This window comes from Pelophylax lessonae, assembly GCF_965119305.1.
Source record: "Pelophylax lessonae genome assembly, chromosome: 1".
Classification (NCBI taxonomy): domain Eukaryota; kingdom Metazoa; phylum Chordata; class Amphibia; order Anura; family Ranidae; genus Pelophylax; species Pelophylax lessonae.
Window position 1 is genome coordinate 793,714,115 of NC_138768.1, and position 27,197 is coordinate 793,741,311.

Genomic DNA, 27,197 nt, shown 5'->3' on the forward strand with positions numbered 1-27,197 from the left:
GTAGCGTGGGTTGTCAGCACCCGGGGCAAGGCAAGTAATTTGCGCCCCCTTACCCGCGGTATTTTAGCACTCGGGTCTCTTCCACTAGATTAGTTAAAGAAACCCTTACCCCCTAAGCACATGTATTGTTTGCTATGAAAATACTGATGTAATTAAAGTAAAATGCATCTAAATACAAGTTTGAATGACCAGCGTGCCCCCTTTCAAAGTAAAATGCATCTAAATACAAGTTTGAATGACCAGCGTGCCCCCTTTCAATGCAGAGAGACCAGCGTGTCCCCTTTCAATGCAGAATGACCAGCGTGCCCCCTTTCAATGCAGAGAGACCAGCGTGCCCTCTTTCAATGCAGAGAGACCACCGTGCCCCCTTTCAATGCAGAATGACCAGCGTGACCCCTTTCAATGCAGAATGACCAGCGTGCCCCCTTTCAATATAGAGAGACCAGCTTGCCCCCATTCAATGCAGAGAGACCAGCGCGCCCCCATTCAATGCAGAGAGACCAGCGCGCCCCCATTCAATGCAGAGAGACCAGCGCGCCCCCTTTCAATGCAGAATGACCAGCATGCCCCCTTTCAATGCAGAGAGAACAGCGTGCCCCCTTTCAATGCAGAATGACCAGCGTGCCCCCATCCAATGCAGAGAGACCAGTGTGCCCCCTTTCAATGCAGAATGACCAGCGTGCCCCCTTTCAATGCAGAGTGACCAGCGTGCCCCCTTTCAATGCAGAGAGACCAGTGTGCCCCCTTTCAATGCAGAGAGACCAGCGTGCCCCCTTTCAATGCAGAGAGACCAGCGTGCCCCCTTTCAATGCAGAATAACCAGTGTGCCCTCATTCAATGCAGAGAGACCAGCGTGCCCCCTTCAATGCAAAGAGACTTACCTGCAGCGGCGGCTTCTCCTCAGTTCCCCGCGTTTCCTCGAGTCCTCCCGCCTCCTCCTTTCGGCCAATCAGGAACGAGTCTCGGACCCGCTTCCTGATTGGCCAGGAGGAGGATCCGTGTGACAATAGCGAATTTTCATTCGCTATTGTCACACAATGGGTGGGCTCGGGGCACACTGCTCTGCGCCCCGGGTCCACCCTTTTTTGAAGCCTATTAGAGCCTCTGGCTCTAATCAGGTGATAAAAAAAACCCACTCTGACAGCGCCAGGCTGCTGACTCACTCACTGCTAAACTGACTGAGCAGTGAGGAGAGGCGGCATAGGCAGGGCTTGGTTTGCAACGCCACCCCACCCTACACCAATGGACAGGTGAGGCACAGTCCAGCCCCTCCCCGACCCGCCATTTTCAGCCATAGGGCGGCCGCGCTGGACATCTCCCAGCCTAATGCCAGGGAGGGGATAACAGCGGCAGTTATGCTGCTTTGCTATACCGCATACAGGGACAGGCACTGTGCCTGTCTCTGTATGCCAAATTAGAGAAGGTCTTATTTACCTCCAGTTTTATTACCTATGAACCGGAGCTAATTATTTTTGAATTTGGTGCAATAAAAGTAGTACTATTAAGAACTACCTAAATCTGCTGTATTTTTCAGTAAAGTTACTGCAATGGGTGGTAGGTGTTCTTGATTCTGGTGCAGGCCATTTTAAAGAGCCATAGCGCCAGAAAACTGTCAGGGGTGCTTTATTGAATTCCCCCAACAAACGTATGTCCCTTCTGCATTGATGTTTCTGCTTGTCTGCACTGTACACTGAGCTGCGCACGTGCATCTGCTGAAATGAAGGTACTTGAGCTCTTGCACAGGAGTATTATCTTTGCCCAGTCAATCACAATGATGGAGGATCAGAACCTGGAAGAAGTTCAGGAGAAGATCTTAGTGGCTGTGAGCGACTGCATCGCTGGAGTTGGAGGTGGGTGTAGTTCCACTTTAGGCCTCATGCCCACTTAGGCCTAAAAACGCTTGTTTTATAGACATGTTATGCTTGAAGGCGCATAAACGCACATGCAAACACATGGCTTTCTCTGTGTTTTTATTTTTTTTTGCTGCTTCGAAATAACTAGGCGTCTAAATAAATACAGTGTGTGTATGTGACCTTAAAGTGTTAGTTCACCTTTACAGAAAAAAATGAAAAGGTGAACTAACACCATAGAGTCTCCCCCCACCCCTGGCCCCACTGTACTTACCTCCATGGGGAGTGAGCTGTCAGTACCCACGCAGCTGATCCAACGGTTCAGGGATTTGAAATCTCTGCTCTTCTCTCTCTTCTGTGTGCAGTTCTTCTGGGATAGACCAGAGAGACTCAGATTAGACTCAGGTTAGTGCCTGCATAGTGATTTGCTCTGGTCTGTCCCTGAAGTGCTGCACATAGAAAAAGAAGAGTAGAGATTTTAGATCCTCGGACCGCTGGACCACCTGCATGGCACTGACAGCGCAGCTCACCTTTTCATTTTTTTCTGAAAAAATAAACTAATCTTTTAAAGTGGAACTTTAGTCAGAAAATTAAATCCTGCTAGATCACGTCAAGCTGGCCCCTTTTGCAGGTATAGCTAAAACATTAAAAATAAATGTCTATACTGTTTAAAATGTAGTAATACCATGTCTCACCCTGCTCTGCACATGTTCAGTAGCTTTCCATTTTCGCCATTGTGCCAAAAACCAGAGCCACTAGTAGGCATAAAGATATACTGCTGCTCAGGGGCTCTGGGCATCAGAAAAATGGCAGCCTCTGGCAAAAAGAAACAGGAGCAATGCTGGAGGCATATATACACAGAGTCACAAGGAGGTATGATTAAATATGAATATTTTTTGAAAAAAAGGGTTAGGCTATAGAGATAGGATATCGGGGGGAAGAAGTGTTATTGGGGTAGCAGACTCAAAGATATAAAGTCCAGGCACAATCCTCACCTCTTATGAGAGTCTTTTTGAAATGTTAACATACAAGAGAAGCCATGAAACACAACCAATAATGACATGCAATTATTATTCTTGACACGCTGGAATAGTAAGGATAATATATTCTAGGAGTGTTTTTGGAAAAAAAAAATATATTCTAGGAGTGTTAGTGGCATAATTGGCTAGAAGTCCAGGCAAACTTGTCACCTCAATGAAAACGAGAGTCCTTTTAAAACATTGGTTTACTTTTGATCAAAGGCTTGAGGCAAGATGGGCTTTATTGTCAGAGGTACTGCACTGTACTGCAGAAATGGGCTGCTACAGGGACACCCTTTTTTCATGCTAACTGTGAATGTCTGAAGGTTTGTTCATTGGATAGCTGGTGGTATCAGGTATACCATATTTAGGGATTTGCAGCAAAAAGTACCCTCTTTTCTGTACACCTGCTGTGGTCCCGGTACTAGCACCCCTTCTGCTTTAACGAAGGCTTAGCATGCAGCAGCTGCTCATTCCCACTGTATAACGCCGGAATTAACAGTAGGGGGCAGTGTGATTCACATTTTAGCGCATTACACGGTTCTTTTTTTTTTTTTTACTCAACTTTATTTGAAGTGTACAAAATGACATTTCAAAACATGACAAAATGCAGTTTATTGCAGCCTATTGCAGCTCTGGGCTGCATTGCAGTGTAAATAGGACACATAGAAAACAGTACTGATATAGCCCTAAACGTCTGAACTGCCTGGTGAACTTCCCAGCTTTGTCCAGCCGCAGCAGCTGTCAGCTTCTTAAAGAGGGAGGTTTACTAAGACTGGAGCAGCCAGAATCTGGAGGTATAGCATATGGCATATATGGCATATAGCATATGGTATATAGCATAGGGGGCTATCAGCTTCTACCCTTCATTTTCAAAGCTTAACTGAACAAGGCTGCATAGTGTGCCTGTGCCCTCCACCCACAGCTAAATGCCCGACCCCATTCACAGTGGCTAAATACTTGGTGTGCATGAGGCCCAAGTAATTTATTTCAGCTTTAGTAAAACACTTATGTCATTTCCCCACATTCTGGCCGTGGACTCTGCGTCATCGCGTCTACTTTGGTCTTGATGACGTCAGGACCTTAGACCCCTAGAGCATGGGGGGAGAAGACAATGCAGGGGCTGGTCTACCAGCACAAAGGAGCAGAGAAGTGGGTAAGCAAATCTTCTCTTATATGTTCCTTAGCCCTAAATCAGAAATTAACCCTTGCTGTGTGGGTGCAGCCCAACTGAAGGGCTCATTTTTAAGTCTCCTGGAGTTGGGCTTTAATGCCCTGGTTTAAATAGAACTGCTCTGTAAAAATTTTAATATCAGCATTGCTCTACGGAAACCCATATACTTAACATTTTTTGCAGGATTTAAAATAGTTTTTCTTATTAAAATAATGTAAACTACTAAGATTGCATTTCATGCCCCTAAATTGACCCCACTTTCCATGAAATGAATGATGGGACCCGTCATACACTAATGAAATTGTGTCTGCCTGCACAGGTCAAATTGTGGTGAGAGTTCCTGTAATATGACTGCCAGGAAATGTATTAACCACAGGGGTTAATACATATCTATCTATATCTTAGTGAATTCCTGAGACATGTGGAAACTTAGTAAATTGTTGTAAACAGAGAACAATTCCATATAACAACATCTTTAAGCCTTGTGTGATACAACATCTCCCCATTCTCCAATATCCTCATTGGCCAGTGCCATTATTGGTAAATCAAGCCATACCAGGTAATTAAACAGTATGATAGATCTGATGTATAAAGTTGTATTTTATAGATACATAACAGGCAAGTGTAAGGGAAGTGCTTTGCTTTGGTCATTACATTCTTTGATGTTAATAATAAAATATTAAAGAACTAGACATTAAGCCCGTTAAATTAACGGGCGCTAGAACATATGTGGTCAAACATTTGTAAAAACAGACTTAGCAGTAAGTCAACGCGAGCCCCCCCCCCCCCTCGCGCGCCCGCGCACACCAACCGCTTCAAACAGTTTTGCCCGGCTGCCCGAAGTCTCTGCGCTCCAAGTCCCAACGGCTGTCCGTGGGGCACATGCACAGTAGCGCAATCCCACGCACACAGGGACTGGACGCAGAGACACTTGTACTTTATATGTATAGATTATTTAGTATACTTAGAACAGAAGGAGCTATATATATGGGGGGGGGGATTGTAGTGTGTTGCGGGGGAGGGGATTGTAGTGTGTTGGGGAAGGGAGGGGATTGTAGTGTATGGGGAGGGGATTGTAGTGTATGGGGAAGGGGGGGATTGTAGTGTATGGGGGAGGGAGGGGATTGTAGTGTGGGGGGAGGGAGGGGATTGTAGTGTATGGGGGGAGGGGATTGTAGTGTATGGGGGGAGGGAGGGGATTGTAGTGTATGGGGGGACAGAGGGGATTGTAGTGTATGGGGGGGGGAGATTATAGTGTATGGGGGAGGGGTTCTACAGTGCATGGGGGGATGGGTTCTACAGTGTATGGGGGAGGGAGGGGATTGAAGCGTGGGTGGTGGGAGGGAGGGGATTGTAGTCTGGGGAGGGAGGGGATTGTAGTGTGTTGGGGGGAGGGGATTGTAGTGTATGGGGAAGGGAGGGGATTGTAGTGTGGGGGGAGGGAGGGGATTGTAGTGTGGGGGGGAGGGAGGGGATTGTAGTGTATGAGGGGGGGAGAGAGGGAATTGTAGTGTATGGGGGGAGGGGATTGTAGTGTATGGGGGGGAGGGGATTGTACTGTATGGGGGGAGGGGATTATAGTGTATGGGGGGAGTGGATTATAGTGTATGGGGGGAGGGGATTATAGTGTATGGGGGGAGGGGGGATTATAGTGTATAGGGAGGGAGGGGATTGTAGTGTATGGGGGAGGGAGGGGATTGTAGTGTGGGGGGGGGAGAGGGGACTGTAGTGTATGGGGGGATTGTAGTGTATGGGGGAGGGAGGGGATTGTAGTGTATGGGGGGACAGAGGGGATTGTAGTGTATGGGGAGGGATTATAGTGTATGGGGGAGGGGTTCTACAGCGCATGGGGGGATGGAATCTACAGTGTATGGGGGAGGGAGGGGATTAAAGCGTGGGTGGGGGGAGGGAGGGGATTGTAGTGGGGGGAGGGAGGGGATTGTAGTGTGTTGGGAGGAGGGGATTGTAGTGTGTTGGGGAAGGGAGGGTATTGTAGTGTATGGGGAGGGGATTGTAGTGTATGGGGAAGGGAGGGGGTTGTAGTGTATGGGGAAGGGAGGGGATTGTAGTGTGGGGGGGAGGGAGGGGATTGTAGTGTTGGGGGGAGGGAGGGGATTGTAGTGTGGGGGGGAGGGAGGGGATTGTAGTGTATGGGGAGAGAGAGGGAATTGTAGTGTATGGGGGGAGCGGATTGTACTGTATGGGGGGGGAGGGGGTTATAGTGTATGGGGGAGGGGGGATTATAGTGTATGGGGAGGGAGGGGATTGTAGTGTATGGGGGGGATTGTAGTGTATGGGTGAGGGAGGGGATTGTAATGTATGGAGGGGAGGGGATTTTAGTGTATGGGGGGATTGAACGATAAATGTCGGGTTGGAGATTGGTGTGGGGGAGGGGAGATGAGAGGGCGGGAAATCAGAGAGGAGGGGGGAGGGGAGCTCCTCACACACACAGAACAGTGAATCATCCAATAGGAAAAGACTCCCAAATCCATCACCACCTCCCCTCTCGGGAAAATTGCTGTCACGGGCGAACCAATGGTAGTGGAGACCCCAAAATTGTACCACAGGTAGCCAAGACGCTCCCCCTACAGCTGATAAAAAATTGGGGTTTCGGGGATGAAAGGGCACGGAGCTGTGACCCCGAGAATCGGGCCACGCCCCGCCATAGACTCCAATGTTAAACCTGGTCATCTCGCGGTTAGGGGGAGGGGATTGTAGTGTATGGGGAGGGGATTGTAGTGTATGGGGAAGGGAGGGGATTGTAGTGTATGAGGAAGGAAGGGGATTGTAGTGTATGGGGGAGAGAGGGGATTGTAGTGTGGGGGGGGAGGGAGGGGATTATAGTGTATGGGGGGAGGGGATTGTAGTGTATGGGGGGGAGATTATAGTGTATGGGGGAGGGGTTCTACAGTGTATGGGGGAGGGAGGGGATTGAAGCGTGGGGGGGAGAGGGAGAGGATTGTAGCGTGGGGGGGATTGTAGTGGGGGAGGGAGGGGATTGTAGTGTGTTGGGGGAAGGGGATTGTAGTGTATGGGGAGGAGATTGTAGTGTATGTGGAAGAGAGGGGATTGTAGTGTACGGGGGAGGGGATTGTAGTGTATGGGGGAGGGAGGGAATTGTAGTGTATGGGGGGATGGAGGGGATTGTAGTGTATGGGGGAGGGAGGGGATTGTAGTGTATGGGGGGAGGGGATTGTAGTGTATGGGGGGAGATTATAGTGTATGGGGGAGGGGATTGAAGCATGGGGGGAGGGAGGGGATTGTAGCATGGGGGAGGGAGGGGATTGTAGTGGGGGGAGGGAGGGGATTGTAGTGTATGGGGAAGGGAGGGGATTGTAGTGTGGGGGGAGGGAGGGGATTGTAGTGTGGAAGGGAGGGAGGTGATTGTAGTGTATGGGGCCGAGGGAGGGGATTGTAGTGTATGGGGCCGAGGGAGGGGATTGTAGTGTATGGGGGAGGGAGGGGATTGTAGTGTATGGGGGGACGGAGGGGATTGTAGTGTATGGGGGGTATTATAGTGTATGGGGGAGGGGTTCTACAGTGTATGGGGGAGGGGCTCTACAGTGTATGGGGAGGGAGAGGATTGTAGCGTGGGGGGGGAGGGAGGGGATTGTAGTGTGTTGGGGAAGGGAGGGGATTGTAGTGTATGGGGAGGGGATTGTAGTGTGTTGGGCAAGGGAGGGGATTGCAGTGTATCGGGGAGGGAGGGGATTGTAGTGTATGGGGGGGAGGGGATTGTAGTGTATGGGGGAGGGGATTGTAGTGTATGGGGGGACCGAGGGGATTGTAGTGTATGGGGGGGGGAGATTATAGTGTATGGGGGAGGGGTTCTACAGTGTATGGGGGAGGGGTTCTACAGTGTATGGGGAAGAGAGGGGATTGAAGCATGAGGGGGAGGGAAGGGATTGTAGTGGGGGGGGAGGGGATTGTAGTGTATGGGGAAGGGAGGGGATTGTAGTGTGGGGGGAGGGAGAGGATTGTAGTGTGGGGGGAGGGAGGGGATTGTAGTGTGGGGGGAGGGAGGGGATTGTAGTGTGGGGGGGTAGAGGGGATTGTAGTATATGGGGGAGGGAGGGGATTGTAGTGTATGGGGGAGGGAGGGAATTGTATTGTATGGAGGGGAGGGGATTGTAGTGTATGGGGGAGGGAGGGGATTGTAGTGTGTGGGGGGGTAGAGGGGATTGTAGTGTATGGGGGAGGGAGGGGATTGTAGTGTATGGAAGAGGGAGGGGATTGTAGTGTATGGGGGAGGGAGGGGATTGTAGTGTATGGAGGGGAGGGGATTGTAGTGTATGGGGGGATTGAACGATAAATGTCGGGTTGGAGATTGGTGTGGGGGAGGGGAGATGTGAGGGCGGGAAATCAGAGAGGAGAGGAGCTCCTGACACACACAGAACAGTGGATCATTCAATAGGAAAAGACACCCAAATACACCACCACCTCCCCTCCCGGGAAAATTGCTGTCACGGGCGAACCAAAGGAGCCGGAGACGCCAAAATTGTAACGCAGGTGGCCAAGACACTCCCCTACAGCTGTGAAAAATTTCGGGGTTCGGGGATGAAAGGGCGCAGAGCTGTGACCCCGAGAACCGGGCCTTGACCTAACTGCGAGGTGACCAGGTTTAACATTGGAGTCTATGGCGGGGGGAGGCCCGGTTCTTGGGTCACTGTTCCGCGCCCTTTCATCCTCGAACCCCGGAATTTTTCCCAGCTGTAGGGGAGTGTCTTGGCCACCTGCGGTACAATTTTGGGGTCTCCGGCACCTGCGTCCCAACGGCTGTTCGTTCAGCACATGCGCAGTAGCTCATTATCACGGACACAGAGAAAAGCAGGAAAAGCGGACGCAGGGACAGTTGCGTTTTATTAATATAGATGTTGGTAAAAGAACTCATAGGTGGCTGCTGAGCAATTATTTGTTGAAATATTTTGAAATCTGTAAATTCAGCAAGCAGACCAGACAGCTGGATGAGTTTCAACCGAATTAGGAGAACTGTAAAATGTCATACGGGAAGGTATTTTCTTTTTTTTTTTTTTTAACTTTATAATTTTTAATATACCAATTCAATTTTACAAAACATTGAAAACAACAGAGAATTAATATATCTTATCCCCTCTAATTCCCAACACCCATCCCCACAACCCTCCTGATAATATCACAAGCTTCCATAACATCCTACCCAACTTCTATAAAACTCTGATATGTCTTCCTAGTATTGATTTCCCTAATTTCCCCAAATTCTTATGTAATCCCTAGTAGTTTTAACTGTAAAATGTCATATATATGCCTGAGTAAGGTAAGGTATGATCTATAGAGAACTGTACAATCATGGTTTTTGAATTACATAAAAAAGTAGGGCAGCGCTTCCCAAATATTAAGAAAAAATTTGCATATATGGATACCTGATCATATATGAAACAGTTATGAACAGTGAAGAATCTACTTAAAGTGCAAACAACAGTGTGATATTACAAAAATTAGGTTTGCTTTGTAACAAATAAACTAAATAAAGTACAAAAAGTGCAAAAAATCAATCATAAACAAAAGTTCATGTATTAAAAAGTCTAAGCAAAGATGCTTCCAACATAGATGTCTTTGTACAGTAAGTGCTCCTTAGTATGATGATGAAGACATACAGTATCTCACAAAAGTGAGTACACCCCTCACATTTTTGTAAAAAACACTGAAGAAATGACACTTTGCTATGTAAAGTAGTGAGTGTACAGCTTGTATAACAGTGTAAATTTGCTGTCCTCTCAAAATAACTCAACACGCAGCCATTATTGTATAAACCACTGGCAACAAAAGTGAGTACACCCCTAAGTGAAAATGGCCGATTTGGGCCCAAAGTGTCAATATTTTGTGTGGCCACCATTATTTCCCAGCACTGCCTTAACCCTCTTGGGCATGGGGTTCATCAGAGCTTCACAGGTTGCCACTGGAGTCCTTTTCCACTCCTCCATAAAGACATCACGGAGCTGGTGGATGTTAGAGACCTTGCGCTCCTCCACCTTCCATTTGAGGATGCCCTAAAGATGTTCAATAGGGTTTAGGTGTGGAGACATGCTTGGCCAGTCCATCATCTTTACCCTCAGCTTCTCTAGCAAGGCAGTGGTCATCTTGGAGGTGTGTTTGGGGTCGTTTCCATGTTGGAATACTGCCCTGCGGCTCAGTCTCCAAAGTGAGGGGATCAGGCTCTGCTTCAGTATGTCACAGTACATGTTGGCATTTATGGTTCATCAATATACTGTAGCTCTCCAGTGCTGGCAGCACTCATGCAGCCCCAGACCATGACACTCCCACCATCATGCTTGACTGTAGGCAAGACACATCTGTACTCCTCACTAGGGATGATCGAACATTGTTCGAAATTCGGCTGAATTCCGAACTTTTTGCGGAAAAGTTCGGAATTCGGTAACCAGAACCGACTAAAATGCAATGGGACAGGAACTGGGCTTTAAAAGCCCATGATTGGACCAGAACCATCAGTAAAAGCCAATTGAGGGGGCAGGAGGATGCTAGGAATGTGATTGGAGTGACTAGGGGGTCCAGAGGCCAATCAGTAGTGAATACGCCCCCCAGTATATAACATAGCCCCGCCAAATCTCTAGCACTGTAATACAGGGGCTGTGGAAGAGAGTGGAAGCAGTTCTGTTACTCCTGCTTCAAAAGTGTCATTTATCAATTATTAGTGTGAGAAAAGGGATATCTAGTGTAGTCAGGGTACTATAAACCACTATAGTTAGATTCAATAATCTAGTTTCTGTAGGGAAAGTGTTAAGTGTCAGGGTGACCGTAGTGTAGTGTAGTGTAGGGTGAACTGACTCTGACTGCTATGGCAGGGTGACCAAACTCTTCCATGTCAGGGTGACCGCCATAGAAAAAAGATTGTTTGTATTAGAATTGCAATAGAGCAGGCATAGGGCTCCGCTACTTTCACACCTGGCCGTTTTTGTTGCAGGCGTTTTTTTGGGCATTTTTTAAAAAATGCCCAAAAAACGCCTGCAACAACACACCTGGGCGTTTTTGTTGCAGGCGTTTTTTTGGGAATTTTCTGGGCGTCTTTGGAGGCAGGCATAACATCTGAACTTCTGTATAGGGGTATATACAACACGCACACATATATGTATATATACACATACACACATATAGGTGTGAAAGTAGCAGAACCCTGTGCTAATGAAATTATTTGCAGGCATAGGGCTCCGCTCCTATCACACCTATATGTGTGTATGTGTATATATACCTATATGTGTGTTTGTATATATACCCCTATACAGAAGTTCAGATGTTATGCCTGCCTCCAAAGACGCCCAAAAAATGCCAGAAAAAAACGCCTGCAACAACACACCTGGGCGTTTTTGTTGCAGCCGTTTTTTTGGGGCATTTTTTGGGCGTCTTTGGAGGCAGGCATAACATCTGAACTTCTGTATAGGGGTATATATACACACACACATATATGTATATATACACATACACACATATAGGTGTGAAAGTAGCAGAACCCTATGCCTGCGCTAATGAAATTATTTGCAGGCATAGGGCTCCGCTCCTATCACACCTATATGTGTGTATGTGTATATATACATATATGTGTGTGTGTGTGTGTATACCCCTATACAGAAGTTCAGATGTTATGCCTGCCGCCAAAGACGCCCAAAAAATGCCCAAAAAAACACCTGCAACAAAAACGCTCAGGTGTGAAAATAGCGGAGCCATATCCCTGCTCTACTGCAATTCTAATACAAACAATCTTTTTTTTTTCTGCTTCTGGACATGCTACAGAGCTGAAACTTCACAGGTACACTTTTTAGACCCCCCAGACACTAAATCCAAAGAAATCTCATTTTTTTTTCAATAATTTTTTCAATAATTGGCTCTCTATCAAAAAACGACAATTTTTAAGAACTTTTTTTTGTGTGATTTATAGTCCCTGGGGCATGACCCAGAACCCTAGGCACTTTTTAGGGGCATTTATTGGGTTTTAGGGCTTCAAAATGGTGTTTTTTAATTACCGAAGTTCGGGTCCCATTGATTTCAATGGGGTTCTGGAATCCGGACCCGAACTTTCGGGAAGTTCGGGTGTTCTGGTCGAACCAAACTTTTCAAAAGTTCGATCATCCCTACTCCTCACCTGGTTGCTGCCATATATGCTTGACACCATCTGAAGCAAATAAGTTTGTCTTGGTCTCATCTGACCACAGAACATGATTCCAGTAATTCTTGTCCTTAGTCTGCTTGTCTTCAGCAAACTGTTTGCGGGCTTTCTTGTGCATCATCTTTAGAAGAGGCTTCCTTCTGGGACGACAGCCATGCAGACCAATTTGATGCAGTTTGCGGCGTATGCTCTGAGCACTGACAGGCTGATGCTCCATCCCTTCAACCTCTGCAGCAATGCTGGCAGCACTCGTATGTCTATTTTCAAAAGACAACCTCTGGATCTGACGCTGAGCACAAGCACTAAACTTCTTTGGTCCACCATGGCGAGGCCTCCAGATGTTGCAATCTCCACTCTAATTCATCCCAAAGGTGTTCTATTGAGTTAAGCTTTGGGGATGGACCCTTCCTGTTCCAATGTGACTGCGCACCAGTGCACAAAGCAAGGTCCATAAAGACATGAATGAGCAAGTTTGGGGGGGAGGAACTTGACTGGTCTGAACAGAGTCCTGACCTCAACTTGATAGAACACCTTTGGAATGAATTATAGCAGAGACTGCGAGCCAGGCCTTCTCGAACCAACATCAGTTCCTGACCTCACAAATGCGCTTCTGGAAGAATGGTCAAACATTTCCATAGACACACTCCTAAACCTTGTGGACAGTCTTCCCAGAAGAGTTGAAGCTGTTATAGCTGCAATGGGTGGGCCAACTCAATATTGAACTCTACAGACGAAGACTGGGATGCCATTACAGCTCATGTGCATGTAAAGGCAGGTGTCCCAATACTTTTGTAATATAGTGTTTGTACACTTACATTGTGCCAAGCTGGAGCAATAGAACTATGTATTAAAAAAAAATCATACCTGGAGTTCAGCTTTAAATGTCATTGGATTAATTTTGCTTTGTGAGCAGACCTTGCATGGGCAGATGTCCCCACCAAAACGTTATTATAATATAAAGAAAAGCAGACCTTGCAGGGACACATCTTACCAACACAACTCATGCAAACCTTAATATAATAAAACTATAAAACAGCAGACCTTGCATGAACACGTCTTATCATTGAACTCATCCGAACTTTAATCTAATAAAAAAAAAAAGAGAGATCATAATATATCTGTCTAGTATTAAGCAAAAGACAGAAATGTCTTGGATGCAGAGAGTGGAATTAATCAAGTCCTTTATTCTGTCACTGCAACCTGTGCTGCCAGCTATCTGCTCTGCATTGAGCTTATACCTCCAGCTGTGAATATGTTAATACTCTTTCCGTGTCTGATTTCCCTAAGATCATACTAGAGCTCGTCTTCCCCTCCCCCTCCTCCCTCCGCTCCCGTCTATTGATATGCTATGAGCAGAACGTTAGTAAATAGCAAAAGCATTTCCAGCGTGCCGAGGAAAAGATGGATCTCCTGCACTGTGTGTGCGGGCTCTGTGCACAGAGAGGATCTCCCAGCCCAGCAGCGCTTCACTCCAGCCAGGAACACTGCTGATGTCAGCCATCTGTGCTGGGGCTATGGACCGCCATCTCTCCATTCTTTATCTGTAGGCAAGAGGTGCGGGAAGACATACTACTACCTGCGGAGAAGAGGTGCGGGAAGACATACTACTACCTGCGGAGAAGAGCTGCGGGAAGACATACTACTACCTGCCGAGAAGAGGTGCGGGAAGACATACTATTACCTGTGGAGAAGAGGTGCGGGAAGACAGCCTGCAAAGTAGAGGTGCGGGAAGGTACAGCCTGCAGAGAAGAGGTGCGGGAAGGTACAGCCTGCAGAGAAGAGGTGCGGGAAAGCACAGCCTGCGGAGAAGAGGTGCGGGAAGACAGAATGTGGAGAGGAGGTGCGGGAAGACAGCCTGCAAAGTAGAGGTGCGGGAAGGTACAGCCTGCAGAGAAGAGGTGCGGGAAGGTACAGCCTGCAGAGAAGAGGTGCGGGAAGGCACAGCCTGCGGAGAAGAGGTGCGGGAAGACAGAATGTGGAGAGGAGTTGCGGAAAGACAGCCTTCAAAGTAGAGGTGCGGGAAGGTACAGCCTGCAGAGAAGAGGTGCGGGAAGACACAGCCTGCGGAGAAGAGGTGCGGGAAGGTACAGCCTGCAGTGAAGAGGAAGTGCGTTAAGACGCACAGCCCGCGGAGCCTCTTTGGGTTGCCTCTTCTTCTTCATGGTCACAAAGTGAAATGGACTCCTTTGCCGGATCGGATTGTCTCACCTGAGATGCTGCATGCTCTTCCCCAGCTGGACTCTTCTTATTGGGGATGATAAAAGCCCCGAGGATCATGATGGGGGCCAACCACTCGCACAAAACTCCGGTGTTTGACGAGAATGAAGACGGTAAGTAGCTGTCCATGGTACCTGCGCTAACCTTGGTGCTGAAACAGAGCGCAGCCAATAACCCCGACTCATCCCACTGCATGGATTGTACACATCTAAGGCTATGACTGCATAGCAGGACATGCTGTCACTTGTAGTATCCGAACAACTGGAGAACTGCACCTAGTCCATTACTTTTTTTTAATGTAGAGCAGTGGCTACCAATCTCAGTCCTCAAATAGTCCTCAGTCCTCAACAGTCCATGTTTTAGGAATTTCCTTTACATAAAATATGTCATAAACCATGGACCTCAGCATCTGTGCAAGGTGAAGGGAAGCTTGAAAATATGACCTGTTGGGATAATTGGACTGAGGTTGGGAACCACTGATGTAGGGATTGCTGTTAACTTATTATTTATTTAAATTCCTTAATTTGCGCCAACTCACCCTATAATTTTACATTTATATTGGTATGGAGTGAACATACTAGAGTTGGCTGCATGTGGGGTAGGATTTGATCCTAATCTCATATAGTTTGATCATCTGCAATCTACGTTTATCAGATATTTGCTACAACTGATCAGAATTATCCCTCGTATACCGTATACCGAAGTGACAGCGCGCATATCACCCCCTACTTCTATTTTGTTAACTTATTATTATCATTAATATTATTATTATTTTTTTGTGATTATTAAGAAAATTATCCAATGTATTGAAATAATATTAATTATACTAATCATTTTGAAGGTGAATCCCATCAGGTTATAGCTTGCAGAAGTTAGTAACACTGAGCTGGACTAGCTTTGTAATGTTGAAGATATTTTCACACTCATCCAATTGGCTTCCAAAGTTCTAAAAAGTGTCAGGAACATACCTTCCATTTATGGGCACACAGGTAATGAATAACTTAATTTACTGACATTATTATTATTATTAACATAATCACCCAATGTATTGAAATAATATTCATTCTACTAATAATTTTGAAGGTGAATCCCATCAGGTTATAGCTTGCAGTAGTTAATAACACTGAGCTGGACTAGCTTTATAACGTTGAAGATATTTTCACACTCATTCAATTGGCTTCCAAAGTTCTAAAAAGTGTCAGGAACATACCTTCCATTTATGGGCACACAGGTAATGAATAACTTAATTTACAGACATTATTATTATTATTATTATTTTTATTATTATTATTATTATTATTATTATTATTACTATTAACATAATCACCCAGTGTATTGAAATAATAATGGTAAAAATAAAAATAATAATTATAATAATTGTGAGGGTCCCATTTATCTAGTCATGCCATAGCTATTAGTATCAAATGGATAATTCTACAAATGGATACTACTAGCATAGTCCATGTTTTTCCAATGCCTACAAGCTACAGCTAGAAGTAGTTATCAAAATTCAACTAGAGTTGTTCCATAATGCCAAAGACGTTTCAGCACTCATACAATTAGCTTCCGTATTTCTGAGAAGTGTCAGGAACATACCCTTGAGTTTATAGACACACAGGTAACTTTTTTTATGTCGATTTTTATTTACTAACATTATCATTTTGATTATTATTTTTGTTATTAATTATTAATATCATCATTCAGTCTATTGAATAAAATAATAATAATATTGAAAGTAAAGGTTCCCATTTATCCAGGTCATGCTACAGCTTGTAGTAGTTGGCAACATTAAACTGGACTTGTTCCGTATTATCAAAGATGGTTTAGCACACATCCAGTTAGCTTCCACAGTTTTCTGAAGTGTTGGGAACCAACCCGGGTATTTATAGCCATACAGGTATATTTTTTATGTAGACCTAAAAGCAACTGACTTATTATTATTTGTTATTATTGCCATCATCATCATCTAATGTATTAACAAAAAAACAAAAAATAATAATAGTAATAGCACTAAAATTTATAAAAATAATTGTGAAGGTTCCCATTGATCTAGTCATGCCACCGCTAGTAGTAGCTAGCAACATTCACCTGGACTATTTCTGTAATGTTGAAGACATTTTAATACTCACCCTATTGGCTTCCTGAGTACTAATGATTGTCAGGAACATACTCCAGCTTTTATAGTCACACAGGTAACTCATTCACCTTCATCCAATCACCATGTGTTAAGTCAGATGTTAATTGCCCATGGACATGATGGATGGTGTGAAGGTTTGTGAAACGACCCTGCTTTAATTGTAACTTCAGTCCTCCTATAGCATTAGGGAGACTGAATTATCCATGTATCTAGGATATGTTCCTGACACTTAACTTTAAACTAAGGAAGCTTCTTGGAATAATAGTTAACTAATAGTAGTAAATCACATTTAACTGAGCTTGAAAGGACTGGTTCTGTAATGTTTAAGATGTCTGACCACCCATCCAAGTAGCTTCCAAAAAATAAAATGCCCCCTAAATTCTAATTTTTAGCAACACCCAAAAAAAGAGTAAAAAAAATGTCTGCCTGTTCAACAGTGCTGTAATGTTATTTTGCATTGAAAAGCTTCATTTTAAGAGGCAATATAAAATGTATCTTAGTCATTTGTCTAGTAAATATGCATGTACATTAGTTTTGTGAGAATAGAGCAAAAAATAAAAAATAAAATAAAAAATCGAATGTTATTAGGTTATTTTCTGTGCTGGTCGAATTCCTATGACTAATGCCACCTAATGGCCAAATGCTGAACAGCCCTATGACATTTATTTTTTGCTCTATTCCCATAGAGTGAATGGATGCGCACTTTTACTGGATGAACTGTTATGCATTCTTTTTTATAAATACACCACTATATGTTAGAAGACATCAGAGCTATTCATTTAACATTAATTGGTGTATTTATCAAAAATTTGCCCTCAGTGTTTTCTGCAAAAATGGCAGAATTTCAGCTGTTTTCAAGCCCCATGATTTGCACTGATCCATACAATGATTTTCCATGGAGCTGGGAAGTACACATTATGTGACATTGGGGCCACCAAAAAAAAGACACACAGCTATTTTAACCACTTTAAGACCGGAAGATTTTGCTGCTTAATAACCAGGCCCTATTTTGCGATTCGGCACTGCGTGACTTTAATGAACAATTGTGCGGTCGTGCGACTTTGTACCCAATCGAAATTGAGGTCCCCACAAACAGAGCTTTCTTTTGGTGGTATTTGATCACCTATGCGATTTTTATTTTTTGCGCTATAAACAAAAAAAAAGCGACAATTTTGAAAAAAAAAAAAAAAACAATATTTTTCACATTCTGCTATATAACATTCCCCAAAAAAATGTAAAAATCTAAATTTTTTAACATTTTAGGCCAATTTGTTTTCTGCTACATATTTTTGGTAAAAAAAATCACAAAAAGCGTATTTTGATTGGTTTGCGCAAAAGTTATTGCGTTTACTAACTACGGGAAAGATTTATGTCATTTTTATTGTTTTTTTGTTTTTTTACTTGTAATGGCGCCGATCTGAGATTTTTTGCGGGACTGCGACATTGCGGCAGACAGATCAGACCCCTAACTGACATTTTTGACACTTTTGGGGGGACCAGTGACATTACTACAGTAATCAGTGCTAAAAATATGCACTGTTACTGTAATAATGCCATTGGCAGGGAAGGGGTTAATACTATGGGTGATCAAGGGGTTAAATGTAAGCCTAGGGGAGTGATTCTAACTGTGGGGGGGGGGGTTGGGCTTGTGAGACGACCATAGAGACATGCGAATCTTATATAGCAGGATCGCATGGTCTCTGTGATCATCTCAGGGAGAATGACAGACGGCTGTGTTTACATCAGCCGTCCGTCCTTCTCTGTCAGCGGGGAGAGATCACGAGTGGCCGACGGCCATCGGAGCCGACTGACACTCGCGCCAGCCTCCCCTTGACGATCGGGGGGCGGGAGAGCGCCGGTGGTGGCGCGCACTCGCCCCCTAGCTCCTCCCAGGTGAGCGCCGTGCATGTACGGGACTTTGCCTGGGAGAGCCAGCCGGCGGCTGGTCGTTATGTGGTTAAAAGCTTTAAACATCACTTTGCATGCGTTACTTTGCCTAGAGTTCCACTTTACTAATGTTAAGGAAATTAGTTTGATGTATGGAAATGAATAGTAATGTATTTGGCTCAGTAGGGAATATACGTAAACGATTATTACATTTGTTATTATTATTATTTATGGCACTGTTATTATGGAACTAAAATATTATTAGACTCATTAAGACTCATTTATGAAAAGATAATTGATTACAATTATTTTAGAAGGCGCCAGCTGCTAAAGATGATGGAGATTGGTGGATGTGATTATTGTTTTTATTGGAAGTCTTTGCTCAGGTTTAAAAATATGGGACGGATGAGCCTAATAATATGCAATGGGAAAGGATTGCCGGGTTTAATCCGTGTTACGTGGTAGGATAGTATTTAAATGCACACAGGCAGGATTTGCTTTGTTGTACTCTCTTCTCTATTCATTTTCCTTCTACAAAGTTTCTTGAAAGAAGATGGAAATGCCATAGGTGTGAGAGTATACATTGTAACATGATTTCACTAGACCCAAATCCTCTGGGATTATGGGAAAGGTCAGCTAGTCATCATAATACGGATTACCTGTATCACTGAGCAGTGCCTGAAATAGCTTATTATTGAGGCATGAACATGCTAGGTCATATTTTAACATTAATCATCTGAACCTGTGCAGTGTAATTAGAAATCACTTTCAGTTTCTTAGCAGAAAATGTCACTATGGCTTAAACATTTACTTTCATAGTGCTGAAGAATTTCTTTGAGCAAAGCAGCTCTATGTGGACACATCAGGGAACTGTAGTATGTTTCATTTTCCTTAGATAAACAAGTGAAAGGGATAAGCTTAAAGCCGTATTAAACCCAAAAACAAAAATGTAATATATTGCAATTTATCCATCCTTAGATATTGCGACTGCAATAGTTTTCTTTTTTAGGCTTTTTTGTCTTTATTTCACCTGGTGATCCAGCCAGCAACCAGCTGACCATTGTCAGCACCCCTGTCAGTGTTAAATGATTTGTCTCAACCCTGTAACTGAAACATTGTCTGTGGACAGCTTGGTCTCTTAACCACTTACCGCAAATCGATGTAGACTTACGTCGGCTGCAATAAGTGACTGTACCGGGGTGATGCCTACAGCTAGAGGCATCATCCCAGTACCATTTTTTAGAGCTGGCAGTCGGCTTTCAGGCAGTAATGATCATTACCCCAGCGAGCAGGAGGGGATGTCTCCCCCGCCGCCTTCCACGGCTCTGCCCGGGTCTCCTGTCCCACCGGGAGCCCCGAGGAGGTAGCCGGCACATCCGCCGGCTGGTTGGCGTCCCGATCAAAGCCGGCTGTGATCGGGTCTCCGATGACGTAACCCGGAGGCGGCGTCCATGACCTCACGTCTGGGTTACTGCTGCTAAAGGTGCTGAATTTAAAAAGTGACTGTATTCAAAAATGCAGTTTTCGGGATTTTGAATACACTGAAGTGCAGTGGAGGGGTCTGGGGTCTTTTAGACCTCCAATCCCTCCATAAAGAGTACCTGTCACTGCATATTGCTGTCACAAGGGATGTTTACATTGCTTGTGACAGCAATAAAAGTGATCAGATTTTTTATTTAAAAAAAAAAAAAAATAGAAAAAAAAAATGTTTAACCGCCCCCATCGCCGTGAGCTCGCGCACGAAAGAACATATACAGAAGTCACGCCTGCAAATGAAATCGCTGTTCAAACTACACATGTGAGGTATTGCCGCGATTGCCAGAGCGAGAGCAATAATTAAAAAAAAGAGCTACTCTGTAACTCTAAACTGGTAACCGTTAAACATTTTTAAAGTTTCGCCTATGGAGATTTTCATTGACTGTAGTTTGTCGCCATTCCGCGGTTGTGCGCAATTTTAAACCGTAATATGTTGGATATCTATTTACTCGGCGTGACATCATTTTTCACAATATACAAAAAAATGGGCTAACTTTACTGTTTAGTTTTTTTTTAAATGCAGTGAATTGTAATTTTTCCAATAAATGGCTTTTGAAAGACCACTGCGCAAATACCGCGTGACAAAAAATATTGCAATGACCGCCATTTCATTCTCCTGAGTCTTTGCTAAAAAATATTTATATATATAATTTTTGGGGGTTCTAAGTAATTTTCTAGCAAAAAATACTGATTTTAACTTGTAAACAACATGTGTCAGAAATGAAAAATAACAGACTTAATAGAAGGATCAACAGGTGAAAATAAAGGAAATAAAAAACTAAAATAAGAAAACTAAGCCAGCCACCTCATCTAAGTATTGGTAAGCTGCATTTTAATACATTTTTGGTTTGTTTTTTTTTTTTTAAAGTGCTTTAATACTAAAAACCAGGAAAGTGCTTAAAGCGGAGCTCCACTGGCTTTTGTGTTTATTAAAAGTCAGCAGCTACAAAAAGTGTAGCTGCTGAATCTTAAAAAACACACACTCACCTGTCCCACGGTCCAGCGATGCGGTTCTCTCTCTCTTCTCCCCGCGGCACCGGCATATTTAGTGTGGGCACCCGGCTGTGACAGCTTGTGGCTTCACAGTCTGGTGCGCACTGCGCATGCGTGAGTCGTGCTGCGCATTGTGACTGGCCAGGCAATCTTCTGGGACCTGTGACGTGTCCCAGAAGATTGCAGGGAGGGAGGGGGAGAGGAGAACTTCCGCCCGAGTCACCTAGGTGGTCAAGCGGAAGTGGGACCGGGTACCTGTCAAAACTAGGTACCCGCTCCCCCCCCCCCAAAAAAAATAACATGCCAAACATGGCATGTCAGTGGGTCGGGGACCACTTAAAGCGGAAGTTCCACTTTTGAGTGGAACTCCGATTTAAGTATGCATTTGTATTACATACAGTTTATCACATTTTTGGAAATATTTTATTACATCTTTTCATGTGACAACACTGAAGAAATGACACTTTGCTACAATGTAAAGTAGTGAATGTACAACTTGTATAACAGTGTACATTTGCTGTTCCCTCAAAATAACCTAATACACAGCCATTAATGTCTAAACCGCTGGCAACAAAAGTCAGTACACCCCTAAGGGAAAATGTCCAAATTGGGACCAAAGTGTCAATATTTTGTGTGGCTACCATTATTTTCCAGCACTGCTTTAACCCTATTGGGCATGGAGTTCACCAGAGCTTCACAGGTTGCCACTGGAGTCCTCTTCCACTCTTCCATGACGACATCACAGAGCTGGTGGATGTTAGAGACCTTGCGCTACTCCACCTTCCGTTTGAGGATGCCCCACAGACGCTCAATACGGTTTAGGTGTGGAGACATGCTTGGCCAGTCCATCACCTTTACCCTCAGCTTCTGTGTGTGGTGTGAGATGTGTTTGGGGTCGTTATCATGTTGGAATACTGCCCTGCGGCCCAGTCTCCGAAGAGAGGGGATCATGCTCTACTTCAGTATGTCACAGTACATGTTGGCATTCATGGTTCTCTCAATGAACTGTAGCTCCCCAGTGTTGGAGGCACTCATGCAGCCCCAGACCATGACACTCCCACCACCCTGCTTGACTGTAGGCAAGACACACTTGTCTTTATACTCCTCACCTGGTTGCCGCCACACACGCTTGACACCATCTGAACCAAATAGGTTTATTTTGGTCTCATTAGACCACAGGACATGGTTCCGGTAATCCATGTCTTTAGTTTGCTTATCCTCAGCAAACTGTTTGCGGGCTATCTGTGCATTTACAAGAGGCTTCCTTCTGGAACTACAGCCATGCAGACCCATTTGATGCAGTGTGCAACGTATGATCTGAGCACTGACAGGCTGACCCTCCACCCCTTCAACCTCTGCAGCAATGCTGCCAGTACTTCTATTTCCCAAAGACAACCTCTGTATTTGACGCTGAGCACGTGCACTCAACTTCTTTGGTCGACCATGGCGAGGCCTGTTCTGAGTGAAACCTGTCCTGTTAACCTGCTGTATAAGAAGATTGCCAAGACCCTGAAACTGATACTGCAGCTCAGTTTCAGGGTCTTGGCAATCTTCTTATAGCCTAGGCCATCTTTATTCTCTATTTAAATTTTTTTTTTTCAGATCCTTAGAGAGTTCTTTGCCATGAGGTGCCATGTTGAACTTTCAGTGACTAGTATGAGAGAGTGAGAGCGATAACACCAAATTTAACACACCTGCTCCCCATTCACACCTGAGACCTTGTAACACTAACGAGTCACATGACACCGGGGAGGGAAATGGCTAATTGGGTCCAATTTGGAAATTTTCACTTAGGGGTGTACTCCCTTTTGTTGCCAGCGGTTTAGACATTAATGACTGTGTGTTGAGGTATTTTGAGGGGACAGCAAATTTACACTGTTATACAAGCTGTACACTCACTACTTTACATTGTAGCAAAGTGTCATTTCTTCAGTGTTGTTACATGAAAAGATATAATAAAATATTTACAAAAATTTGAGGGGTGTACTCACTTTTGTGAGATACTGTATATGGGACCTTTTTTACCCCCAAAGGACTTGCACTTCTATCCAGCTGGTTGTGAGATTTGCATAGCCCTGCCAGGCAGCTGAGATGGTGACCCAAATTTACTCTGCTGTTGTTAGTTAGGTATGTCAACCCTAACAATAGATTTCTCTTGTTTGTTTTTTGTTTTTTTGTTTTTTGCTTTTTTAATTTTAAAATTAAAAGTGTCTAGATACATCTGTTTGATAAAATATCTGTTGGCCATGTCCTTTTATAATTGCCTGTGCAGCATTCCTATTCGTTACATTGTTCCCAGCTACATATCTCTGGGGACTACAGAACCCCCTACGCTCTATGTCAGCCTTTCTCAAACAGAATTCTGTGGAACCCCCAGGGTTCCTCCTGAGGTTTCTAGGGGTTCCATGTGCAATGACAAATAAATCTCCCATCTACATAGACCACCAATGCAAAGTGTCAATTTTCCACTAGCCGCCACTTTTACATAGACCATTAGTATTAGTGTTTGACATATGCATTTCTTTTTTTTTTTAATTAATTTCAGATCATTATTAAAAATCCTTATGCTGTATACAGCAGGTAGATATTTAAAAAAAACTGCCCTGGGTGTCACATACCCGAGGTGTGCCATATTCTTTTTTCCTTTATTTAAATATTCTACAACTTACTAGTCATGCTATTGTACCATGAGATGTAGTTATAATTATTTTTAGCAGGGGTTTCTCAAGACCTGGGAATTGTTTCAAGTGTTCCTCCAAATTAAAAAGGTTAAGAAAGGCTGCTTTATGTTTTAGAGAAAAGGAAAAGGAGAGATGATTGTAGTTTATAGATACTATACATTGGGGTTTATTTACTAAAGCTACAAAACCAGGCTTACTTCTGCATAGAAACCAATCAGCTTCCAGGTTTTATTGCCAAAGCTTAATTGAACAAGCTGAGGTTAGATGCTGATTGGTTTCTAGGCAGAAGTGAGCCTGATTTGCCCTCTCCAGCTTTAGTACTGTATTTTCCGGCGTATAAGACTACTTTTGAACCTCAAAAAAATCCCCCAAAAATGAGGGGTCGTCTTATACGCCGAGTATAAAATCTCCAAGGTAACCTAAGTATAAGTATTACTGGTAGATGTAATCTCTCAAGACGCTGGCTGTGTGGAAATCCTGTACCGGTATACCGTATGTACTGTAGCTCCGGCTACATACAGTGTACCGTGCTGAGCCAATCACGGAGAGCGATGTATTCTATTATTGAATGCAAAGCCTGCTCGGATTGGCGGAGTAACATCAGCCCGCCTCTCTGACTCTGCCAATCAGAGCAGGCTTTGAATTCAATAATAGAATACATTGCTCACTGTGATTGGCTCAGCGCGGTATACTGTATGTAGCCAAAGCTACGGTACATACGGTATACCGGTACAGGATTCCGGCAGAGCCAGCGTCTTGAGATGACATCTACTGGTAATACTTATACTTAGGGTACCTTAAAGATATTATGAGAGATTACATGTATTACAGTACTTGGGGTACCTTGGAGATCTATGAGAAATCTGATGTTTTTCAATGGTGTTGCCTTGCTTCGGAAGGGGTGTAGTTTTATACGGCGAGTATAGCCCAAAACCTATGCTTTAAATTAGGGGGGTCGTCTTATACGCTCAGTCGTCTTATACGCCGGAAAATACGGTAAATAAACCCCATTTGATTGAACTTTGTCATCCTAGGGCAGAATATGTGTTTCTAGCAGGATTATCTGGTAAACATAAAGGAAAAAAGTCTAAAGAAAGAAAAAAACCAAAAAAACAAACAAACAAATGCAGCCACCATATTTTCCAGGTATATGTGCCAACTGCACTCGTTATATAACCGATTTCACGGTCCTCCTCTTGGTCCAGGAATTACTCACTCTCACAGGTCAAGTAGGTTAATTCCTCACAAGACATGGGTAACCATAAAACAGAAAAGCAGACCCATGGTGCTCTCCATTTTAACAATTTATTTTACACCCAAAAGATTAAAAACTTATAAGACATAAAAATGATGAAGCCTTCTTATATGTATGGTATTCCCAACTCACCACATCACTATCTAACATGGCCATATGATAATGTAACTGGCTTGACTCCTCCCACCTAAACATGTTACATCCTGTGATTGGACTTTATCAGTAGGTGGGGAGCTGACACCACAGGGCCCTTAAATAGCCTTCCCCGTTGCTCCCATGGCAACTATATCAGCAAACAAAAACCTGAGAACCAACAGTAAAGTTTTTGGCATTTTTACTTCCTTCCTGAACTCAGAAGGAGCACAATACACTGCTATAGAGGCATGGGGAAACAGAAATCATGCAAAAAGGCAAAAACTTCAAAAATAATATTATTAACAAATAATAATATTGACAAATATTATTTATAAAAAAAGCATCTCTTTACTTCCAGATCTGTTTTACAATACATTACCAAAAAATATAAAGAAAACATTAAAAATACATAAATACATACATAAAACACAATAATGGTAAAATGTGCTATACTAAATTATTGTCTTCCATTAAATAAACAAAATTATAAAAAACAGATTTCCACTTTAATGTATTAAAGGCAATGTAGGGATGGTCAACTGTCACTAATGAAGCAGTTTAGGTCGAAATCGACATTCAAACCAGTCAGGCCAAGAACCTTTGTTTCATGAATCCAATACGACCTGCGCTGACTTAACTGCCTGACATTTTTAACACCCCTCCAGTGTCTTTCTACTATCTCCAATCCCCAAAACTTAAGACATCTTGGGTCCTTATTATAAACATACTTAAAATGTTTTGGTCACACTATGATCCTTTTTACCCGTCTTGTTATTAGCTACATGTTCACATATTCTTACTTGCAATGTTCTTGATGTGTGGCCTACATACTGTAGGCCACAGGTACATTCTAGCATGTACACCACCACCTTGATAGCACATGTAATAAAGTCCCCTATTTTGTATGTTCTTTCAGTGGCACTTGCTGTAAATTCCTTTCTTTTTTTGTCGTTAACCTTCAAGGTTTTGCAAGCTTTGCAATTGCCAGCCCTTGGCTTCTTATAAGTCTGGAATATTCCAAAAGTGACATTTTCCAATTTTGCAAATTGAACTTGTCTTAGTAATGCAGTCATTTGGCATAATTTACACAGCACAGTTGTAATTGTAACACCATTACATAAGGAGTTCAGTTATCCCCGAGGTGTGCAGTAAATCATGTTATTAGCAGAGGATTGTCAGGTAAATGTTCCATCCAAACAATTCCCTGAAGTAAAAGGAAGGACTAAATTATTAGGGACATCTACTATACAATGACTGTAGAGTCTTTCTCTTATTATAGCATGATGGCTTTATTGAAGGAAACACAATACAGGCATCAATATCATTCCATTTTAAATACTTGTCTGAAGTTTAGTAAGATGTTAGTGGCCCCTTGTTATTCTTCTTAGATACACTTACAGTGAGATCGCGCTGCCATAGTATTCTTTATTCCATCAGGGAATTTTAAGGCTGTAATTCTAAATAATGTAATGACAGTCTGTTCAATTTAAATGGCCCCTAAAGAGGAACTAAAGGCATTTTTTTTCATTTTGGGTAGAGTAAATAAGGGTTATAACTAGTGTTGAGCGAACACGGACTGTATTATTCGTGTTCGTACCGAATAATTGGATTTTTGTTACCCAAACACGGACCCGAAAACTTTACTGTATGTTCGGGTTTAAAATCCGTGTACGGTCATTTTATTTCCGGGTTTGTATGTATTGGCGCGCTTTTAGTGGCGGGCTTTCAACAGCCAATCAACAAGCGTTTAACTGGTGTGCCTTAAGCCATCCCAGCCATGCCTACAAATGTATTAGTAGCTGTGATTGGCCATCTGAAGCATGTGACCAAGTCTTTATAAGTTCGAGACCGAGCGCCGCTGCGTCATATTGCTGTAGTACAGGGACAGAGCACACATCATATGTGCTGGCTGCTGATTAGGGACAGACAGTCATAAATTATATTGTGTCCGAAAATAATTCAGAATCAGGGACAGGTCGGAGTGCTGCAGGCAGAGCGAGTTGTTAGGGCATTTTAGGGCGAGGCTGGAGATAGGCAGGGTCAGTGTTCTACAATCGATTTTGCTGTGTGGGGGGGGGGTTTGCAGTGCCGGCAGTGACCGATCTTATCGATCATTTTAGGGCCAGGCTGGAGATAGGCAGGGTCAGTGTTCTACAAT

General features: G+C 43.8%; 1 protein-coding gene across 1 annotated transcript in view; it reads left to right on the forward strand.

Annotated features, from left to right (window-relative positions):
- Nucleotides 1-14,302: 14,302 nt before the first annotated feature.
- STK32B (serine/threonine kinase 32B) overlaps nt 14,303-27,197 on the forward strand; it is a 391,673-nt gene continuing 378,778 nt past the window's right edge. The window contains exon 1 of the mRNA XM_082263144.1: nt 14,303-14,528. Within this exon, the coding sequence (XP_082119270.1) occupies nt 14,453-14,528 (76 nt within the window). The 5' untranslated portion in view covers nt 14,303-14,452. The remainder of the gene's footprint in view (nt 14,529-27,197) is intronic.